The 19,772-nt window shown below is 35.7% G+C and overlaps 3 protein-coding genes across 4 annotated transcripts; 1 reads left to right on the forward strand and 2 right to left on the reverse strand.

Moving 5' to 3' along the window:
- On the forward strand, positions 326 to 1,474 carry LOC107640900 (F-box/kelch-repeat protein At3g06240-like). Its single transcript, XM_016344402.1, has one exon. The coding sequence runs from the start codon at positions 326 to 328 to the stop codon at positions 1,472 to 1,474; it is 1,149 nt and encodes a 382-aa protein (XP_016199888.1).
- On the reverse strand, positions 3,535 to 4,615 carry LOC110262962. Its single transcript, XM_021103535.1, has 2 exons — positions 4,435 to 4,615; positions 3,535 to 3,942 (listed from the first exon to the last, which is right to left on the reverse strand). The coding sequence occupies exons 1-2, from the start codon at positions 4,489 to 4,491 to the stop codon at positions 3,670 to 3,672; spliced, it is 330 nt and encodes a 109-aa protein (XP_020959194.1). The 5' UTR covers positions 4,492 to 4,615; the 3' UTR covers positions 3,535 to 3,669.
- Positions 5,070 to 11,549, reverse strand: LOC107640901 (aluminum-activated malate transporter 5-like). Of its 2 annotated transcripts, none has more exons than XM_016344404.2 (6): positions 10,899 to 11,549; positions 7,651 to 7,788; positions 7,118 to 7,381; positions 6,859 to 6,995; positions 6,503 to 6,649; positions 5,070 to 6,279 (listed from the first exon to the last, which is right to left on the reverse strand). In XM_016344404.2, exons 1-6 carry the CDS (start codon positions 11,209 to 11,211, stop codon positions 5,680 to 5,682), a joined length of 1,599 nt encoding a protein of 532 aa, XP_016199890.1. In that variant the 5' UTR covers positions 11,212 to 11,549; the 3' UTR covers positions 5,070 to 5,679. The 2 variants fall into 2 exon arrangements, with proteins under 2 accessions (XP_016199890.1, XP_020979929.1); XM_021124270.1 differs by lacking the exon at positions 10,899 to 11,549 and adding an exon at positions 8,296 to 8,594.

The following is a 19,772-nucleotide window of genomic DNA, read 5'->3' on the forward strand; positions in this document are numbered from 1 at the left end:
TTCAAACTGGAAAACAAAAAATCAAAGATAATTTTATTGGAGTATGTTGGAATTCCAACTGAATTTATTTACTAGGGTAGGCAAAAACTTGGGAAGACGAGTCAAATTTAATGGTACTAAACACCTAGTTCAAACAGGTTAGGATAACACCGGTAAATACAATATTCTGCCTCATCAATTCTCGTTGGATGCTGCATCTCACACAATTAATAAGTTAGACTAATTTAGGTTCATTACTTAAAAGAGAGCAACAGACTTCAACAATTCAAAAACTACAAAGTAAACACAACCGAAAACCAAGATTACGAAACGCGCGTCTAGTAAAATGGCTAAATTCCAACTTCCCTTGCCGATTATTCCGGATGAACTGCTACAAGAAATCTTCCTGCGTAGTAGTGCCAAAGCTGTAGGGAGATGTATGTGCTTGAATAAATTCTGGCACCGACAGCTACGCCAACCAGAGACATGCATACACCACATGCGAAGGCAGAAAGTGTTAGATCAACATGTTTTGTTTCATGTTGGATACTCACTACTGTTAATGGGTTCAGATTCACTATATATAGTGAATGCTGCTTCTGGAGAAGAAGTGAATGTTCAGCATCCTTTCGGAGTTGGCATCCATGGGTGGTTCCGCATTGTGGGAGTGTCAAACGGGAACATATGTTTCAAGTTCTCCCGTGAACAAGACGACACAAGACTTTTGGTATGGAATCCGACAACACAATGCTCTAGAGAAATTTCCAACCCCCACAGGGACCACGGTAGATCGTTTTTCCCAGTATATGGTTTCGGTCATGTTCCAAACTCAGATGCATACACAGTCAAACATATGTGCAAAAGGGACATAGCTGATGCCTACGTTTTTTTCTCTAGATATTGTTCAAGGCGTTCTACATGGTTTCACTGCGTTGATTGTCTCCCTGGTGTAGAAAAAATTGACCCTAACTCTGTTTTTAATAATGGTCACGCGTATTGGATAACTGGTACAGGAGATAGCTATGCTACACCCAAGTCTGTTTTATGTTACAGTGTTGAAGATGAATCATTTAGCGAGGTGTCTATCCCTGTAGGTGCAATATATACCGTTCACAATTTACTAACCCACAAGGAAAAAGTTGCACTCCTCGCTCATACACACAACGAATTTGGGTATGTCGCAGCAATTTGGCACTTGAATGAAGACGCGGATGGTAACAGAATATTAGAGCAGTATTGCAGGTTTGCGAGTCGAAGCATCAGAGAAAATCCAATACTATTCGTGGATGATAACCTACTTTTGTTGGTGAACAATTCAAAGGAAAGAGAGTTACTCGTCAATTACAGGTACAGAGAGCTTGTGTTGACAGAATATGACATCGAACATGGCACTAGAAATCTATTGGTGAGGAGAGCATGGCGATACCCAGAAACGCCACACCCGATCACAGTAAGGTCTACACTCAAGTATTTTGCAGGGATGTTTCCTGTCTAGAAATAATTGACATTTAGATATACTCCGACTACATGTATTGTGGAACTTGGTTGAAACTCTTTGTTTAGTATTCCGGTTGATGTTAATTATGTTTTTTTTTTGTTAATGGAATCCCTAGAACTGTTATGACAATGGTTAATTCCTAGTGTTTTTTCTATCAGTCTGTCTTTACAATTGTATGTTTTACATTTTTTTGAAAGAGCCAAAATTAAGAGAAATGGTTGCATAACAACCTCAGTCTATCTAATTCGATGTGTCGTGTAGTCTTCCTCATGTACAGGAGATTTATAATGGTGTTATTCTGTTTCTAACCATCCTAGTATAGGGATTATGTGAGAAATAACAGTTAACCTACTAACATTTTACGCGAATATTCAATCAAGAAATGCTATTCCAAATAACATTGATCAAATTAACGGTTAACACACACATGAATGGAATAAATAGTTACCTGGAAAAACTTGGTTTCCTTTTAAAATTCCGGAGAGAGTTGGGCTTAACAGGTTTCAAGCCAGTTGCTGCATTAATCCTGACTTGAATTATCCACTAATTGTTTTTGTAGCTGGCCCAAGTTGATAGATAGCCCACTTTACTTTTAGATATACTTGAACTACCAAAAAATAAACATCTTTCCAGGTTAGTTAACCGAGCCCAATCCCAAGTATGACAGAAAGACTAAATATTCAGTTAACTAAAGTAAGCAACCCTGGGGAAAAAAATTTCTATGACCTTTGATCATAGACTATGTTACACCTTAATACCTAACCAGAACTGATCCGGGATAACCGTGAATCGAGACAATTCGACCTATAATTCGACCAAAGTTTTTCTATGTAACACGATTCGACCAAAAAAGACGACATATAAACGGACATATAAACGGGCAATGTTACAAGAGAAACTCACATGATGGCCCTGGGTTTTAGGAGAACAGTTGTATACACCACTGCATTGTTGGACGATGACAGAACCTAGCCCAATGCACGGTAAAACCTGCAATAAGCCATATACTCGTTGAATATTACTTTATAAGAAGAAAAAAAGAGCAACCCAGTACATGGTAACCTTGTAAGACCTGCAATAAGCCATTAGCACTCCATGAACAAACTCCAGCTTGCACTCTACCTCCATGGCCACGTCGCTGAAATGATCAACCCATTAGCACTCGTTCATTTACTTTAGATTATAGAGTAATAGGAATTCAATCAAGTGCATGAAGGGGTGAATAAAGTCAAACAATTTGAGCAAACAAAGGATTCAGCAATAATGGGAAGTTATGGTAATTTAAAAAGTCAGATCTTTCAATTGGAGTATTATACATCATGTGCAAGGGTATAAAGATGATGATCTACAACTTCAATACCTAATGAGATGAAGCCTTTAAAACCCAATATGTTAACAGACAGGCTAGCTTATTTCAAGCATCATAGCTTGCTGAACAATTTATGTGTATTAGAACAAAGCAGTGGCCATTCATCATGATCAAATAAACTACAAGTGTTAAGATTTATTTAGGTTCAAGGGATTAGGAATTTCGAAACCTATGCAGGAAATTTTCTGAAAGGAAAGCAATTAAACTTGACCAACAAGTTGCAATTCAACAAATTTCCAAAGCCTAACATAACATTCTAGTTTACTTTCAGCTTCTTCATTCTATCACAACTTAAAATTTATGCTGCACACTAGTATATAAGAAGAAAAACAGATCTTGTCAATTATCTATTGTGGTGGCCGCATGATTTGTCATGGAAGTCACCAAATCATCGGCGTATATTGTCATGCCCTTCTCCTTCCTACTCTTACAGAATTGCCGAAGATTGAGTTATAACATGACTGCAATCTCAAGCATTCGTTTCACTAATAAAAAGGTTGCTATTTTCTGGTATTCAGTCTGACTTACTACAACATATTAGCCTTCATACGCTATTGAAATTAGTAGGGAACTTTGGTAACTAAGTCACAAAAATAGATACCATAAAACATATACGTATCTATGGGTAAAACAAAAATACGTAACTAGAAACATAAACAAATTCCAACCATGTTGCACAAGTCAAATGGACGTCTTCGACAATTTTTGCTTTTAAAGCTTCAAACATTTGTGTCTCTACATTCTAGTAGCAATTTTCAGCAAAGAAGGAAATTATTCTTAAGTTTCTGAACCTAATCGAGGTGCTTCGGGTTCTGGTTTGCAGCTAATCAATAGACGTTGTTAATGAAGCCTCCATGTCTCTTGCAGCTGCTTCTCTAGCCTTTTTTCTCAACTCTGCTTCTCTACTTTTCTTGTTCAGCAGCTTCTCTAGTTTTGCTATTCTTTCCTCTACATGGTCTATCAAGTTATCCATTTCCAAATGTTTTCCAACATCACTCTGCTTCCCGTCACCCGATCCCCTTGTAGCCTCCCCCGCTCTGACCCTAACAATGTGGTCATCAACCCAGAGAAAGAACTTGCAATGTGCTTCTGTCACCTACAATGAATAGAACACAATTAATGTAAGGGGTTACAAAATACTCCAATTCAATCTAATCCATGTACGTCACTGTAATTAATCCCTAGATTCTACATCTACAAAATCCTTTCAAATTTTAGCATCCATTTTTAATATCAGATCAGGTACCTAATCAATTCTTGTCACAATCATGATTTTTAATCTAGGTAGATCTATTTTGAATAAATTAACTTTTTCCCAATTCTCAGTCATTCATCAAAATTAACCAGCACCAATATCAAATCATATACAAAATCAACCCAATTTAACATCAAATCAATAACAAAGTCAAATCATTTTCATAACCAATAGGCATGCAATTCCCAACAATTCAAAATCACATCCACAACAACTTGAGCAGGGTGGAGAATAACCAAAATATAGAGTCTAAAGCTCCATTCCAGAAAATTCAAATTTTAATCAAATTTTAGCATAATCTTAGTTCTCATACATAAAGAATTGCGTGGTTACCTTTAATAATGGGCATCCAAAAAATAACCTATTTGGGTTGGTGTCTGTCTTCGACATGTAACTGATGGCATATTTTTCACAGAAGCATTTTGGGGCCACACCATCTATTACATCCTGAGGTTGCAGCGAACTTGAGGTTGCATTTCCAGATCTCAGTTCCCGTTGTCCGCCGGCTCTCCCTATGCCTCGTCTCGTGTTTTAGGAGCATGCATCACTGGCCATCGATCTGATTAACATTTAACACCACCATGGAAAACTATCATCATCTATTGCAATCGAAATTGAATCAATCTTCTTCGATGAACGGTGATTACAGAAAGTGATTAACAGAACAAATCACGCAAATTGGCTAAAAAAACAAAAAAACGAACGAATGACCTAGATGAAGAAGCAGTAGGGCTTACAAGGGTTTTCCGAGAGCGTTCTGCACGTGGGTCGCCGGAACCTTGCTAACAAGGGGATGACTTACGTTCTTCGAAGGTAAATCACAGAAAATGACACCCGCGTAACCCTGGACGAAGACGCAGAAGGCAGGGTCTTCCACGGGGTTAGGAAAAATCTGTCCCTGACGATGACTGACCTTGAAATAAGAGGAACGAGGTAGAAAAAGAGGTTATGGATGTTACAGCGGTATTTAGGGAAGGTTTTGCGAGTGGGTCGTCGGAAAAATCAAACGCTTAAGTTAAGGGGAGGGTAGAAGAAGCACTGAGGTAGATGAAGGAGCGGTGGATACTACAGGAGTATCTGGGGAAGGTTTTAGGAGTGGGTCGCCGGAAAAATCAAACCCATCACCCACAAGAAGGGTAGAGAAGAAGAAGAAGTGAGATCGTAGAAGGGTAAAGGAAGCAGTGAGGTTGAAGAATGAAGCAGTTCTTTTGAAGTGTCTTTTGAGAGGTAGAAGAAGAAGCTGTACACATTGAAATGGTATTTGGGGAAGGTTTTGATTTGTATGGTATTTGGGGAGAGATTTGTAAAATCAACTATTTGCGTATTGCATCAAGTATAAATACGTTACGGGGTATAATGTAAATAATATAAAATACAATGTAGTGTGAAAACATTTAATGCATCAATTAATGAAAGGTTGAAAATTTTTTTGATCAACGACTGAGATGAAGACACATGTGCAAGGGTAACTTACCCACAAAATTGCCATGGGTTTAGAAGAATTCACCACAATAGTTTTATCCCATGATACAAACACAATGAGATATATCTACAACTTTATATAACCACACACATTATCTATAAAGTTTGGTTTTTGAACTCTGCCTTCTCACTAAGATCTTGGAATTCATCTACAAGATTTTGAAGCCTTGCAACAAATTCTATTAAAAGTGAAGCAAATGTTGCTAATGACAAGGAACTGGCACTTTCATGTACTTTGAGTTCAGGCTCACTAATTTCTCCTTGAAGTGTTAGATGTGGCCGAGACCAGTATCTATTTAGTGATGTTGTACTTTGTGAAATGCTTGATGAGTCTCGCACTAATGAGGGTTCAATGTTACTATTTGAATTATCATCTCCATTTTCATTATTAATCAAATTAATCAAATATTCCTTATTTTCATAGACTTTCATATCTATCGAATTGTCAAGAGTTTCATTTTCCTTATTATTCTTTCTTGTCATTTTCCAACTATCATAGTTGACTAAAAGAAATGATTGTTGGTCAATCTTCGTTTGTAGTTGGATAGCAGCTTCATGTACATCAAAGAGTATGTCTGCGTTGCATAGCTTTTCCATCTTTTGAACTTTACTTCCAAGTTGACGCAATACTTTGGCTCCTTCATTACCAACCTTTTGAAGTTCATTACTGAACACCATCCTCTTTTCAGCAGGGGCCTATATTACAAAAACAAGTTATGAGCTATAAATCATCAACATAGTTACATAATGCCGACCTTATGATATGTAATGTCATCCTTTACCATACCAAATGTTCCATAAGCAAATATAATATCATGAAATAATGAGTCCAAAGTCAAGGAATAATTAAACAGAAGCATGAACAAGGTAGCATAAAACAATAGTATTTGAATATAATATTTTATTTTTCTTAATTCACCTGTATCTCCGAAAGGATACATCCATGCATTGCCATGACCATGAAAGCACAATGCCTCAGGGCTCCACTCACATTAACATAACTTCTCCAAGGATAGTTAAACTTGTAATATGGACCATGAGGTGGTTCCCATAATGCAAAATCTAACTGCATGAATGAAAAGTAAAGTTCTAGCATTTTAATTACGGAGAAAGAAGGTAGCAAGAGTTAAAGATTTCACTTATAGAAGTTCTAAAATTTTATTACTTATATAACTTTCAAATTCATATTATAAAATGTTCTTTTCTAAAAGGTTAAATTGTCAGGTAGAGAGCTATGGGCATCAAAATAGTTATATCTAATACAATATACAATACCAATGTTTCCTCCTGATTTGATGATTGTACTGCTGCTCTATAACCTCTGTAAAGTGGATCATCCGATGCTTGATAAATAAGAATTTTTGAAGGGACCCTTTGATATTCAACACATTGAAGGTAACCATTAACACAACCTAGACAAAGTTACAACGAAATAACTAGCTAAGACTGGAAATAACAAGGCCAAATCGAATAGTAAGAAATATAAATAAGGATAAATTTGGAGAAGAAGCGTGAAAAGAAAATTTGACTACACCTTCTAAAGATGCTGCAACTCCGTTAAAATTTTTTACCACTAAGTCATGTAAATCCTCTCCTGACCAAATTGGATATATAAAGATATTTACTAATAAAGCTGTGCCAGCTCCAACAGCTATAAGAATAAGTCTATAATAAAATGTCGTTAAAAAATCTTTACTATCTGCCACTAATACAATACAAAATGTCAACATGAACACACGAAATCCATATTCATATGGCTTCATGTTTGGGTGTTGCTTCACATAACTTGCTAAAAACCCTGCACACAAGAAAAACAAAATCACTAATCCTCAATTTTCTTTCTTAAAATAAATATTTAGATTGTTTTACAAGATGTCTTTTACTTATCCGGTACACAAAGTTATGGATAATTAATAATTTAATGAGCTAATAATATAACTTCACTTGAAAAAGTACAATTATTGTTAGCAATCAATATGTACATACATCTCATTGAAACACTTGTGAAAATAGTGAATGAAATATTGCCAATAAAATGAAAGATCAAATGGAAAAGAAGATTTCAACCTGCAATAAATATACTAGATACAATAGCAATCTCTCGAAACTTTCCAGCTAACATGGATAACTCTCCAATAACCAAAGCAAGTCCTCCTGCTAAAGTTGTTCCCAAAGTGCGATTTAACCCTTTACTAAAGGTTGCACCTAAGCTCGAATTACCAAAACATGAAATAAATAAATCAGTTACATAAAAGGTGAAAATTCTTCATCAACTATATGAGCAAAAAATGAAAAAATAAAATAGATTCCTAAAGTGTACATATATGATCATTTCTATCAAGTAACATAGATAAAAAATATACTAATTTTAATATTATATAATATTTATATTTGGTGTGAAAATCTAAGAACAAAAGAAAAAGCTAACAAAAACGAAAACAAAGAGCGAGCACAGTCTCTCTGTGAGCCTCAATCATCTTGTAGGACTGACGCTGACATGTTTGGATCACCAATCTTATTGAGATTAGCAACTCCACTATAGTAATATACTTTAGATGCTTTCAAATAGTTCAAGATGCCAGGAAAATTCCATTGCAATCATACACGTTGTTTGAAGAAGCCGCATCTTGTGTAAAAATAATTTCTTTTTTGAAGACTCTATCAAATGAAATGCACCACACACATACAAAGAAGAGGATAAGATGTTCTTACATGATGGCAACATAATGTAGCCACTCCTTAAATAAGTTTGATTAGAAGGAGGAAAGATTCCTTGAAGAATGTATAAAAATCATCTGGCCTCAGAGATTTCAAAGAGTCAATATCTATAACCACCCTTCAAACATCCTCCTTGGATACTACTATGATAAGAGCCCTACATGTCTATTTTGGAAGTTGGGGCAAGTGTTGCTCCTTCATAACATCCAAATTACCACCCTCCACACCACAAAAGAGCTTTTGGAAGAATCTCTTTACATTTATAGCTATATTTTGTTGCTTTGTAATGTATCTCCAATTTTGTTTAGACTTTTGGAACCAGAAAATCTTTTTTTGTAAGAGAAGACTAGTATCACTTTGAAGTTCCTACTTAATTCTATATAGAAAGAAAGCATTACTTTTTTCATATATTCTTGAACATTTCTGATTATCCTTACAAACTCCTTTTTCTTTCTAAAGATGCTATTGAATACCTCTTTATTAAAGATGCATGCATCTTTCCAAACTCCAATTAAGTAGGAAATAGTATTAGCTAGTATTCCCTTGCTCTCATGCCTTCTTTTCTACCCTAAAAAATTTGAAAGAATTACTCAAGTAGCCCAAAAAATACTTTCTAACTAAGTTTTCACTCAAAATGTTGAACACCTAAGTAGAATAGGATAATAATTGAAAAAGGTTATGTGAAAATTTTTTACAAAACTTTTCGAAAATCTTAAGCACCAGGATTTATTAGCCAAGATCCTATCAAGCTGCTTAGATATGAATTGATTACTTTGCATGTGACAAACCCACTACTCCGATCCTAAATCTAAAATCCCTAATTATCCATAGTTTCAAAGAATTTCTTTGCTATCCTGTAATTTTTCACCTTTGACCTTATTAGAGAATATTATTTTATTATTGTCCTTGATCAGCATCCACAATAATGTATATATATTCAAAGGCAAAATTTTATAAGAAATTCCAAGATAGTTCTTGTCATTAAAGAACTGGGCTTGTATTTACCGTCATACAACCCCACTTTTGGGTCCTAACACTAAGCTCGTTATACATTGCCTAGGAGCATGACGTCTACATATTGTAATTGACGACTACCTACTTATGACCTTGCTTATCTTCCACGTGGATGACGTAGAATTGAAAACTATGCCAGAACATCAACATTAATATGAACACATGTTGGTGCTTAATCTTGATGTTCAACAGAGTGGGCCTTGGTTGAACATTCAATCCGAAAATTTGAAATCTAATATGATGGTGCTTTTACAGATTTGCCATCTTGTTTTTCACATTAGCCCACCTTGTTGTATCTATATGGATTAGGACTTTATCATGAACGAGATTCGTACCTCTATCCATCCCAACAGAATCTTTCACCTAATTCTTTCCAAATCCAAACTTCTCCTGCACTACTGATGGCTCCTCAACCATCATTGCATTTTTTTGTTTCTCTTGATCCAACAATCATTTGTATTATGGACAAAGTATATACACTTATCATAAAGTAAAAGGAGACCCTCATATTCTACGTCATATTGATACCCATCTATCACGATATTACGAGTAATCAGAACATCAAGATTAATATGAACACATGTTCTTATATATTTTCTTCTTCTCGTGGCCAAGTCTACCTTGATTGGAATTACCATTGTCGTCTCTGTTCTCATCATGGCCTTCTCTTGCAGTACCAAATACTTAGACATGCAATCTCAATGCAAACCAAAGTGGCTCTGAAGCTTTTCTCACACGAGTGAAACTTTGATATCTAAGGCTTCATTTCCATGTAGTTGTTGTCTATCATCAACGGTCCCACTAAGAATATCTTCTCATTGTTCTCATACCTCAAGAACATTATAACCTCCTTTCAAGCACCACACATAAATCTCTTAGATTTTGTACTACTACAACATAACTTTCCTAGAATTTTGACTACTATCACTCCCTTGTAAAGCCCCAAGGTCTAAACATCTCTTCTCAATGAAAGTGACATACAAGGGAATTTTGCCACCTTGCTTTTCCCGCATCGTGGTCAAAGTAGTCTCCTTCTAGTTTTCACCCTCGATCAGATGAGGTTTCAACGTTGACTCTCCATTGCATCGAATTTTCCTTTCCAATTCTAGATGAATGATCCCTGTCACCAAGTAATTCCTACCAAGTAATCATCCTTATCATTATTTATTTTCTATCTATGTCTATTATATAAAAGGAATATCATAATAGTTTGGTGTCCAACAGACATATTGTGTCTATTGGTATACTATTAAAAAATAAATGGAATTATTATTGAATTCTTATAACTAAATATATAAAGTATTTTATTTTTTGTAACAATTTAATAAATATGAACCACGTATTAAATTTCACTAGTGCTTTCTCCATAATAAAAATTCGCTGTCAATGATTCTCTAACTATGTGACAAAATCAATTAAGGAAGGTGTTTGCATGTTAATGAATATGCTTTCAAACTTGGGTGAAGGAAAATAAAAAGAAAAAGAAAAAAGAAATATAAACTAATATAAGACTTGAAGGATTATTAGAAGAATATCGCTAAAGGTAGAGGAAAAGAAAAAGAAAGAAAAATTCAAAATAATACCTACGCTAAATTCAAAGACCACAATAACAGTGAGGATGGCCCAGATTGAATACTTGTTGAGTTGTTCCTGTTCAACATATATAAAGAGCGAAACGAGGGCCAAGGAGAGCCCTGATTTGATTGCAAACATCAGTTTTCTAAAGCCAGAACGATCCATCGGGTGAAGGTGCAACCAAAATTCACGGAACCCATTTTTTATCCTTTGCATTTGAGTACAGCGTATTTCTTCATCATCATTATTGTTGCCACTAAAATCAGTGTAGTTTCTCTGCGGGAGAAGACTATCCTTGCTGGTTCCTACCCTCGCATCCATTTGAATGGATTCTAATAACCACAAAGACTCTTATGCCATTTTTGTGTCCAACATAATTACATGAAGAAAATGTTTAGGGGAGGTGATTATTATAGGTTACTTTTCTCCGCTTGACTGCTTTGTTTTTCTCTTTTATTCAATAGAGGGAAGAGTGAATGATAACAAGGAAAAAGAAAAGAAAAAAATTGTGAAGGAGAAGAAAATGCGCCAAAGAAGATAAAAGGAGCGATCGAGAAACGTAGATCGAGTATCACATATTGAGGCTTGTTTATTAAGCTCTTTATTTTAAGGATTTTACTCTTTTCTGTTTTTTTCTCTTAAGAAATTAATTGCTGAATTTTATCTTAATCTAATTAACATGAAGTATATGCTGTTTTTAGTTTAATTTTTTTGATAATTTAATTTTTAAAAATAAGATGTATAAACATAACAATAAGTAACCATTATTATGTATTAAATGTTAAAATATGAATTTGCAATAAAAATGAAATTTGCACCAATTTTTGTATACTTCAAATGTATACCTTTTTTTTAATTTTTTTTAAATAAAATTTTTTATTTACATCACTCTTCTATACATTTTTATGCACACTTTTGTATTTTTAGATATACAAGTGAATATAATAAAAGAATAAAAAATGCAACTTAATTGGAGTGTAGACATTGTTTTCATACAAAGGACAACAAACAATGTTGCAAATTTGATGGCAAAATATGCAGTTTTAGATGGTAGAAAATACGTCAAATGGCTTTTCCTTTGGCACAATCTTGAAGAAGTTATAAGGAGTGAACTTAGCTTTGCCTTTTATTAGGCTTATTCTCTTGTTGCTATTTATTTTCAGACACCACAAATAAAAATAAATATATACTATTTATAAAAGAAATGTAGACTAGGTATATAAAAGATGCAGCAAATATCATTTATGTTAAATTTTTGGGAAAAGAGGATAATATTATATGTGAAGTTGTTGTGTTGAAGTTATTTTTTATAGAGATATTACCAATTAACTTCATAAATATTCTATCTACTAACTACTGGTCATTACTATCCCAACTACTAACAATTTTTTAATATGCCCCTGATAGATGGAAGACATCAATAATCCCCAACTTAGATAAGTTTCAATGAAATGGTTGAGAAAGAGGTATGTGGCACGGTAACATAGAGGAAGAGGGGTGTGGCGCAAGACGTAGAGAAAGACAAAGGAAGAGAGAGGTGTGGTGTGGGCTGTGATTCTGGTTATGACAGAAAGGAGGAACATGACTTATGGTTAGGCATGCGATGATGCAGATAAGTGGCGTGCGATGACGCAGAGGAGACGTGCGGTGCGGTGGCGCAGAGGAAGAAGACGCGTGCAGTGTGGTGACACAGAGGAAGAAAAGGGAAAATAGGATAGTAGCGGCAGAGCTGGGGCTTCCGGCGGTGAGCAGAGGAAGAAGAAAGAGAAGGAGAAGTTGCACTTAAGGGGGAGAGAGCAAGCAGCAATGTAAAGGCGCGTTTGGCGACAGATGCCAGTGGTTTTTGACCCGTTGAACTCGGAAAGATGAAACAGGGAGGATGGACTTATTGTTAGAGTAAGAAAACATAAAAAATAGGTACATAAAAAAAAGAACAACAACAACACAGATGAGAAAGAACTTTGTGAAAGAAAACACAGTGGTTTTACCGAAAAATGATATCCTATCCTCTTCAAGGAGGATACCATGACTCTGATACCATGTTAAATTTCTAGGAGAAGAGCAGAATACAAAGATAATATTATATATGAAGTTGTTGTGTTGAAATTATTGTTACATTATACAAGATTCACTCTATTTATAGAGATATTACCAACTAGCTTCATAAATATTCTATCTACTAACTAATGGCCATTACTATCCCAACTACTAACAACTTTTTAATAACATATCTTTTTTATATTTAAAGACAAATGTTTTTCATTTACACTACTTAAATTTAGTACTAGGTGAAACACAACTTTCCAAGTTTTGAAACTTTTGGAGTTGCCAAAGAAAAATGAACAATGGATACATTGAATAACTCAAAGAGATCGAGATGGAGTGCATTTAAAACTATAATTTTAGAAATTGATTCAAACTAGTCGGTTAAGCGGATTGAATCATGATCAATGAGAAGTACGATCCGTTGACAAAAACAGTTTAGGTAAGAATCGAAAATCGATTTGTTAAATTAGACCAAAATAAACTACTTCACTTTCGATCCTCTGATCTTCTTCAATGGAAAAAAATAAAGCCATAAAAACATACATAGTGAAGAAGAGGACAAAAGTGAAAAATGAAGAGGGGTAAAATGAAACAGTAGAACGAGAGAGGAAGCGGTGACGACAAATTCAAAATTATGCAACAACGACATATGGTGGATCTAGAATGGCACATTGTAGTGATGGAAAATTCGGAGAGACATGCTGATAAATCCCAATTTTATGGTTTATCTTGTGTTGAATGTGGTGGCTTTTATCAACTTATCTCACATTTATTCAATGAAATAGTATGGTTTTGTAATTCTCCCTAATTTGTGCTTAAGAGTTAAAAACATGCTTTTTAGGCCTTTAATTTGCCAATTTTAATTCACTTCAATCCCATTCGATGTCTTGATATGTTTGTTGAGTGATTTCAAGCTTATAAGGCAAGGATTGGATGGAAGAGGTGAAGAGAAAAGCATGCAAAGTGGAAAATTCATGAAGAAATGAGGATTTACTGAATTGAAGGCCATGCGCACGCGTCACTTACGCGTACGCGTGAAGATGACATTCATGGCCACACGCACGCATCACCCATACGTACACGTGAGGAGGAAATTTGCCAGCGACGCGCACGCATGACGCTGACCACGTGACCTCATTAAAGTGAATTCGCTGGGGGAAATTTCTAAGCTTTCCAGGCCCAAATCCAACTCATTTCTGAAGCTATTTGATACATAACTCAAGATGGGTCAAAGGGGGAGCAATTAGTTAGCTTAGGATCATGCTTTAGGTAGTTTTCTAGAGAGAGAAGCTCCCTCTTCTCTCTATAATTTGGGTAGAATTAGGTTAATTCCTCTTAGATCTAGGGTTTAATTCTTTTTTTCATCTTGTTTTCTTTATAGTTCCTTGTTCTATTGTCTTAATCTTCTCAGTTCTTCTTCTTAATTTCTCATTTTGGTTATTTTTATCTTTATGTACTCTTGTTAATTTTCATTCTCTTTAATGCAATTTTGAGGTATTTCATGTTTAATGTGCTTTCCTTAGTTGTTATTGTTAATTTCTTGCTTTGGGTCATTGTAGATTTATTATTCTTGCACTTTTATGATGCTTTTTTTTTATGCCTTCCAAGTGTTTTACAAAATGCTTGGTTGGCTGTTAGAGTAGCTCTTTGAGCATTCTTGGCTTGGAAAGAGAAATTAGGCAATTTTGAGTTATTAATACCCAACTTATGTTGGTGATCTAGAGTTGTTAGTTAATATTGTTTCCATTGACTCTAATCTCTTGCCAATTCAATTAGTGAGTTGAATAGGACTTATGGATTGAGATTAACTAGTCTTATTTGACTTTCTCTCAATGTGAAGATAACATTGTACCTTCTTCCGATGTTAGAGATGACGAAATAGGATTAGCTCTTGTTAATCATTGTATGATAATTAATGATTAGGATAGAAAGCCTATATTCTCAATTCTTGCCATAAATGTCTCTCTTTAGTAATTGCTTTCCTTAATTATTTTCTTTATTTTATTGTCATTTAATTTCTTGTCTTCTTATATGCGAACCACCCCTTGGACCTCATAACCAATAATGCGCATACCTCACTGCAATTTCTTTGAAAGACGACCCGAGATCTAATACTCTTGGTATTTTTATTGGTTTGCACTCGTGACAAACAAATTAAACTTTGATTGAGTGTTATTTGTCGGTTTGGAACTATACTTGCAATGAGGTTATTTCTCTTTTACCAAGAAGAAATTCTTAGCCGACGGTAACGCTCTTTCAAGTTTTTGGCGCCGTTGCCGGGGAATTGCAATGTGTGCTTGTTATTGGTTATTGTATATATGTTAATATTGTGAATAGCTTGATTTTGGTTTTTTTGCTAGTTTTTGTTAGCTGTAGCATCTTGTTTTTCTTGTTTCTTATTAGTTTTTGTTTTTGTTTTCCCTTTCACTATGAATTCTCACCATTTTTGGCTATGAGTTTGGTCCAAACTATGTTGTGGAAAATGGAAGTTTCAATGAGGATGTGCATTAAGGATTTGAGAATAAAAAATGGGAGGAGCCTCAAGCTTATAGACAACCTTCATGGTAAAAACCTCCCCCGATTTCTGATAGGTATAATCCAACTCCTAATGCATATCAACCTAATGGAGGTGGCGACCCTCATTGTGGTTGTCAACCACAATCACCGTATGCATATGACCCTTTCCCTCAACATAGCTGATGAATCCATATTTGACGATATATTTTGATTTGATTTGAGTGGATTTCATCATATAAACCTACATTTATTCACCTAAATAGCATGCTTTTGAGTTTTCCTCCTAAATTATGATTGATTATGAAAACATACTTTTTTGTGCTTAATATTAGTCAATTTTATTCCATTTACATTCCATTCGATACCTTGATGTTATTTGTGAGTGATTTCAGATGCAATAGGTAGGAATGGCTTGGTAAAGATGGAAGAAGAGCATGCAAGAGGGATGGAACATGAAGAAAACAAAGGATAAGCACACACTGGAGTGTGCGTACGCACAACCTACTATGCGTACGCACAAGAATCACAACAACATATGTACGTACGCACAAGAGGAAATTCAGAGGTGTGCGTACGCACACATCTATGCGTACGCATAACTCAGCGCGCGTGACTCACTTAAAGAAAACGCTGGGGGTGATTTCTGGGCCTCCAGAGCCTAGTTTTAGGACTTTCTGAAGCTAATTAAGTGCTATATCTTAGGGCCATCATTCCATGTGAAAGGAGGGAGCAATTAGGTATAGTTTAGTATCTTGTAGGTCATTTTCTAGAGAGAGAAGCTCCCCCTTCTCTCTAGAAATTAGGGGTTTTAGCTTAATTTCTTTGTAATTTCTCTTTCTAATTCTTGTTTTCACCTAGTTTCTTCTACCTTTCTTTGTTCTATTGTCTTAATTTCCTTAGTTTATCTTGTTAATTTCTCATTTTGGTTATTTTTTATGTTTATGAGCACTCTTGTTATTTTGATTTCCATTTAATGCACTTTATGTTTCATGTTCCCTTATTGCTTAATTAAGTTGTTATTCTTACTTTTCTTGCTTGGTAGTTGTAGAATTTATTATTTCTTGTTATTTTATCATGCATTCTTTTTATGCCTTCCAAGTGTTTGATAAAATACTTGGTTGGATTTTTGCCTAATTTTTCACACTCTTGGTTGGGAATTTGGGTGATTGGGTAAACTCGAGAGATGGATATCCATTCTACATTGTGTGAGGATAGTTAGTTGATTTGGTTTCTACTAACTCTGAGCCTTCCATTAATAGAGTTGGCTAGGACTTGTGGATTGAGATCAATTATGCCCTTTTGACTTGACTGGTTGGGATTAATTCTACACAATTACCCTGTTTGTGGTCCATAACTAGGATAGGAATCCTTAATTTCCAATTCTTGCCAAGAGCTCTTTTTACCATTTAATTTCCATTTTCATTGCTTTTACTTGCTTTCCATTTAATTACTTGCCATTTTAATTTCTTGCCTCTTATAATCAAAACCCCAAATCCCCCATAGCCAATAATTGAGCATTTCATTGCAACTCCTAAGGAAGACGACCCGGGACTTAAAAACTCCCGATTATTTTGTATTGATTGTGACAACTTTTGAATTTAAAATTTGATTTGGGAATTAGTTTTTGGTTTGGACTATACTTGCAACGAAGGAATTTTATTAAGAAATTCTAAATCAACACTAAATTCTCATCATCAAATTTTTGGCGCCGTTGCCGGAGAGTTGCAATGGTGTTATATTGTTGACTATTGCAAATATGTTAATATGTGAATATCTTGCTTTTTTTTGTTTTCTTGATTTTGTACAGAAGGTTAATTTTGGGAGCTCATAGCTTGTTGGAAACTCCATCAAAGCTTGGTGCAATCAATTGAGAATTTTGGAGGTTCAAGCATTGTTGGAAACTCCAAGATGAATATAAGCACAAATCCCCTTGATTAGAGCTCTCTATAAGTCCAACTTAAGGACAATAAACTAAAGTGTTAGGTGAGAGACACCCCCACCATGGTAACATTGGTCTTACCTTCTCTTTTTGTTTATAATTTGACTTTATTGCATTTTTCTTGTCTTAGTTAGTTTAGAATTAGTTTAATTTTGAGATCTGTTAGGTTAATTTCTGTATGGATCATGAATTTATGGGTTTTTGAATGTTTTGGGGTTGAGCTTTTGTTGAGTTAAGGCTTAAAGCCTTAGATTTTGAAGAAAAAGTTTTGGAAAAAATAGGGCATGTGCGTGCGCACACCCTTGTGCGCACGCACACAACAACAAAATTATGCATCCTGTGCGTACGTACCCGCCTGTGTGTATGCACACCAGCCTGTATGCCCTCTATTAGGAGCGCTCGCACGCCTTGTGTGCGTGCATTCCCCTGTGTTTTGTGCTTTGTGTGTAAGCACGGACATGTGTGCGTACGCACACAACCTTCTTTTTGTGCACTGTATGCGTATGCACCACCTTGTACATACGCACACTCCCTTACACCCATTCTATTGGGAGTGCTGGCACGCCCTGTGCGTATGAACCCCTGCCACTTTTTGCTTCTGTGTGTGCGCACGGACCTGTGTGCGCACGCACACATTATCCTTTTCTCTAAAAAAAGAAATGTTTTGTGTGTGCGTACCCTTCTGTGCGTACACACACATCTTGATTCCCCCTCTGTTCAGAGCGTTCGCACATCCTGTGCGTCCGCTCACTTCCCATGTTTCACCTCGTGTGCGTATGCACACATGCTTGTACGTATGTACAAGTGCTGTTTTGGGCAAAATTTTTATGGCACTTTGAATTAAGCCCTAACGTACTTCCACCCCCTCCACCCCTTTCTTCTCTCTCTTTTACCTTGTTTTCAACTTATTTTACACAGTTTTCATTGCATTTCATTTTCATTCTGGTAATTATATTAGTTTTGTTTAGTTGTTTGTTAATTAAATAAGTTGCAAGTGTTTGCTTGATAATTGTTGGGTTGCTTCTTGCTTGAATTTGGTTTCAAATTTGTTGAATATGTGCACTGAGCATTGAGTCTTTACTTGACTACCTAGATGAATTTTGTGTTTGATTCATATGTTGTAACTACCATATGCATTAAACTATATCCTTGTTTGGCATCTTAATAATGAAGTGTGCACCTTTACTTTAGTGAATTGACTTGAATTACTTGTTCATCATGATTTTCATATCAAATTAATTACATGTTGCAACAAGTACCTTTACCATGTGACTATTTCATTATGTTTCATGATGAATAAGGAGTTTTGGTACACGGAATCGTGATTACACTTTAATTATGTAAAATTCATTGCTCTTTCTTTCCCTGGCAATGGCGCCAAAAATATGATGCCAATACCATGGTTCACAACTCCGTGTAACTGACCAGCAAGTGCACTGGGTCGTCCAAGTAATACCTTACGTGAGTAAGGGTCGATCCCACGGAGATTGTTGGTATGAAGCAAGCTATGGTCACCTTGTAAATCTTAGTCAGGCAGATATAAATTGATAATGGAGTTTTCGAATAATAATTAAGTAAACATAAAATAAAAGATAGAAACACTTATGTAAATCGCTGGTGAGAATTTCAGATAAGTGTATAGAGATGCTTTTATCCCTCTGAATCTCTGCTTTCCTGCTGTCTTCATCCAATCAGTCTTACTCCTTTCCATGGCAAGCTTTATGTAATGCATCACCATTGTCAATGGTTACTTTCGGTCTTCTCTCGGGAAAATGATCCAAATGCCCTGTCACGGCACGGCTAATCGTCTGGAGGCATCACCTTTGTCAATGGTTGCATCCTATCCTCTCAGTGAAAATGGTCAACGCACCCTGTCACGGCACGGCTATTCATCTGTCGGTTCTCGATCATGCTGGAATAGGATTTACTATCCTTTTGCGTCTGTCACTACGCCCAGCAATCGCGAGTTTGAAGCTCATCACAGTCATTCAATCCCTGAATCCTACTCGAAATACGACAGACAAGGTTTAGACCTTCCGGATCCTCATGAATGGCCATCCATGGGTTCTAACTTATACCACGAAGATCCTGATTAAGGGATCCAAGAGATATTCATTCTAGCTTGTTGCATGTAGAACGAAAGTGTTTGTCAGGCACGCGTTCATAAGGGAGAATGATGATGAGCGTCACATAATCATCACCTTCATCATGTTCTTGGGTGCGAATGGATATCTTAGAAGCGGAATAAGTTGAATTGAATAGAAAGACAGTAGTACTTTGCATTAATCTTTGAGGAACAGCAGAGCTCCACACCTTAATCTATGGAGTGTAGAAACTCTACCGTTGAAAATACATAAGTGAAAGGTTCAGGCTTGGCCGA

This window comes from Arachis ipaensis, chromosome B05, assembly GCF_000816755.2.
Source record: "Arachis ipaensis cultivar K30076 chromosome B05, Araip1.1, whole genome shotgun sequence".
Classification (NCBI taxonomy): domain Eukaryota; kingdom Viridiplantae; phylum Streptophyta; class Magnoliopsida; order Fabales; family Fabaceae; genus Arachis; species Arachis ipaensis.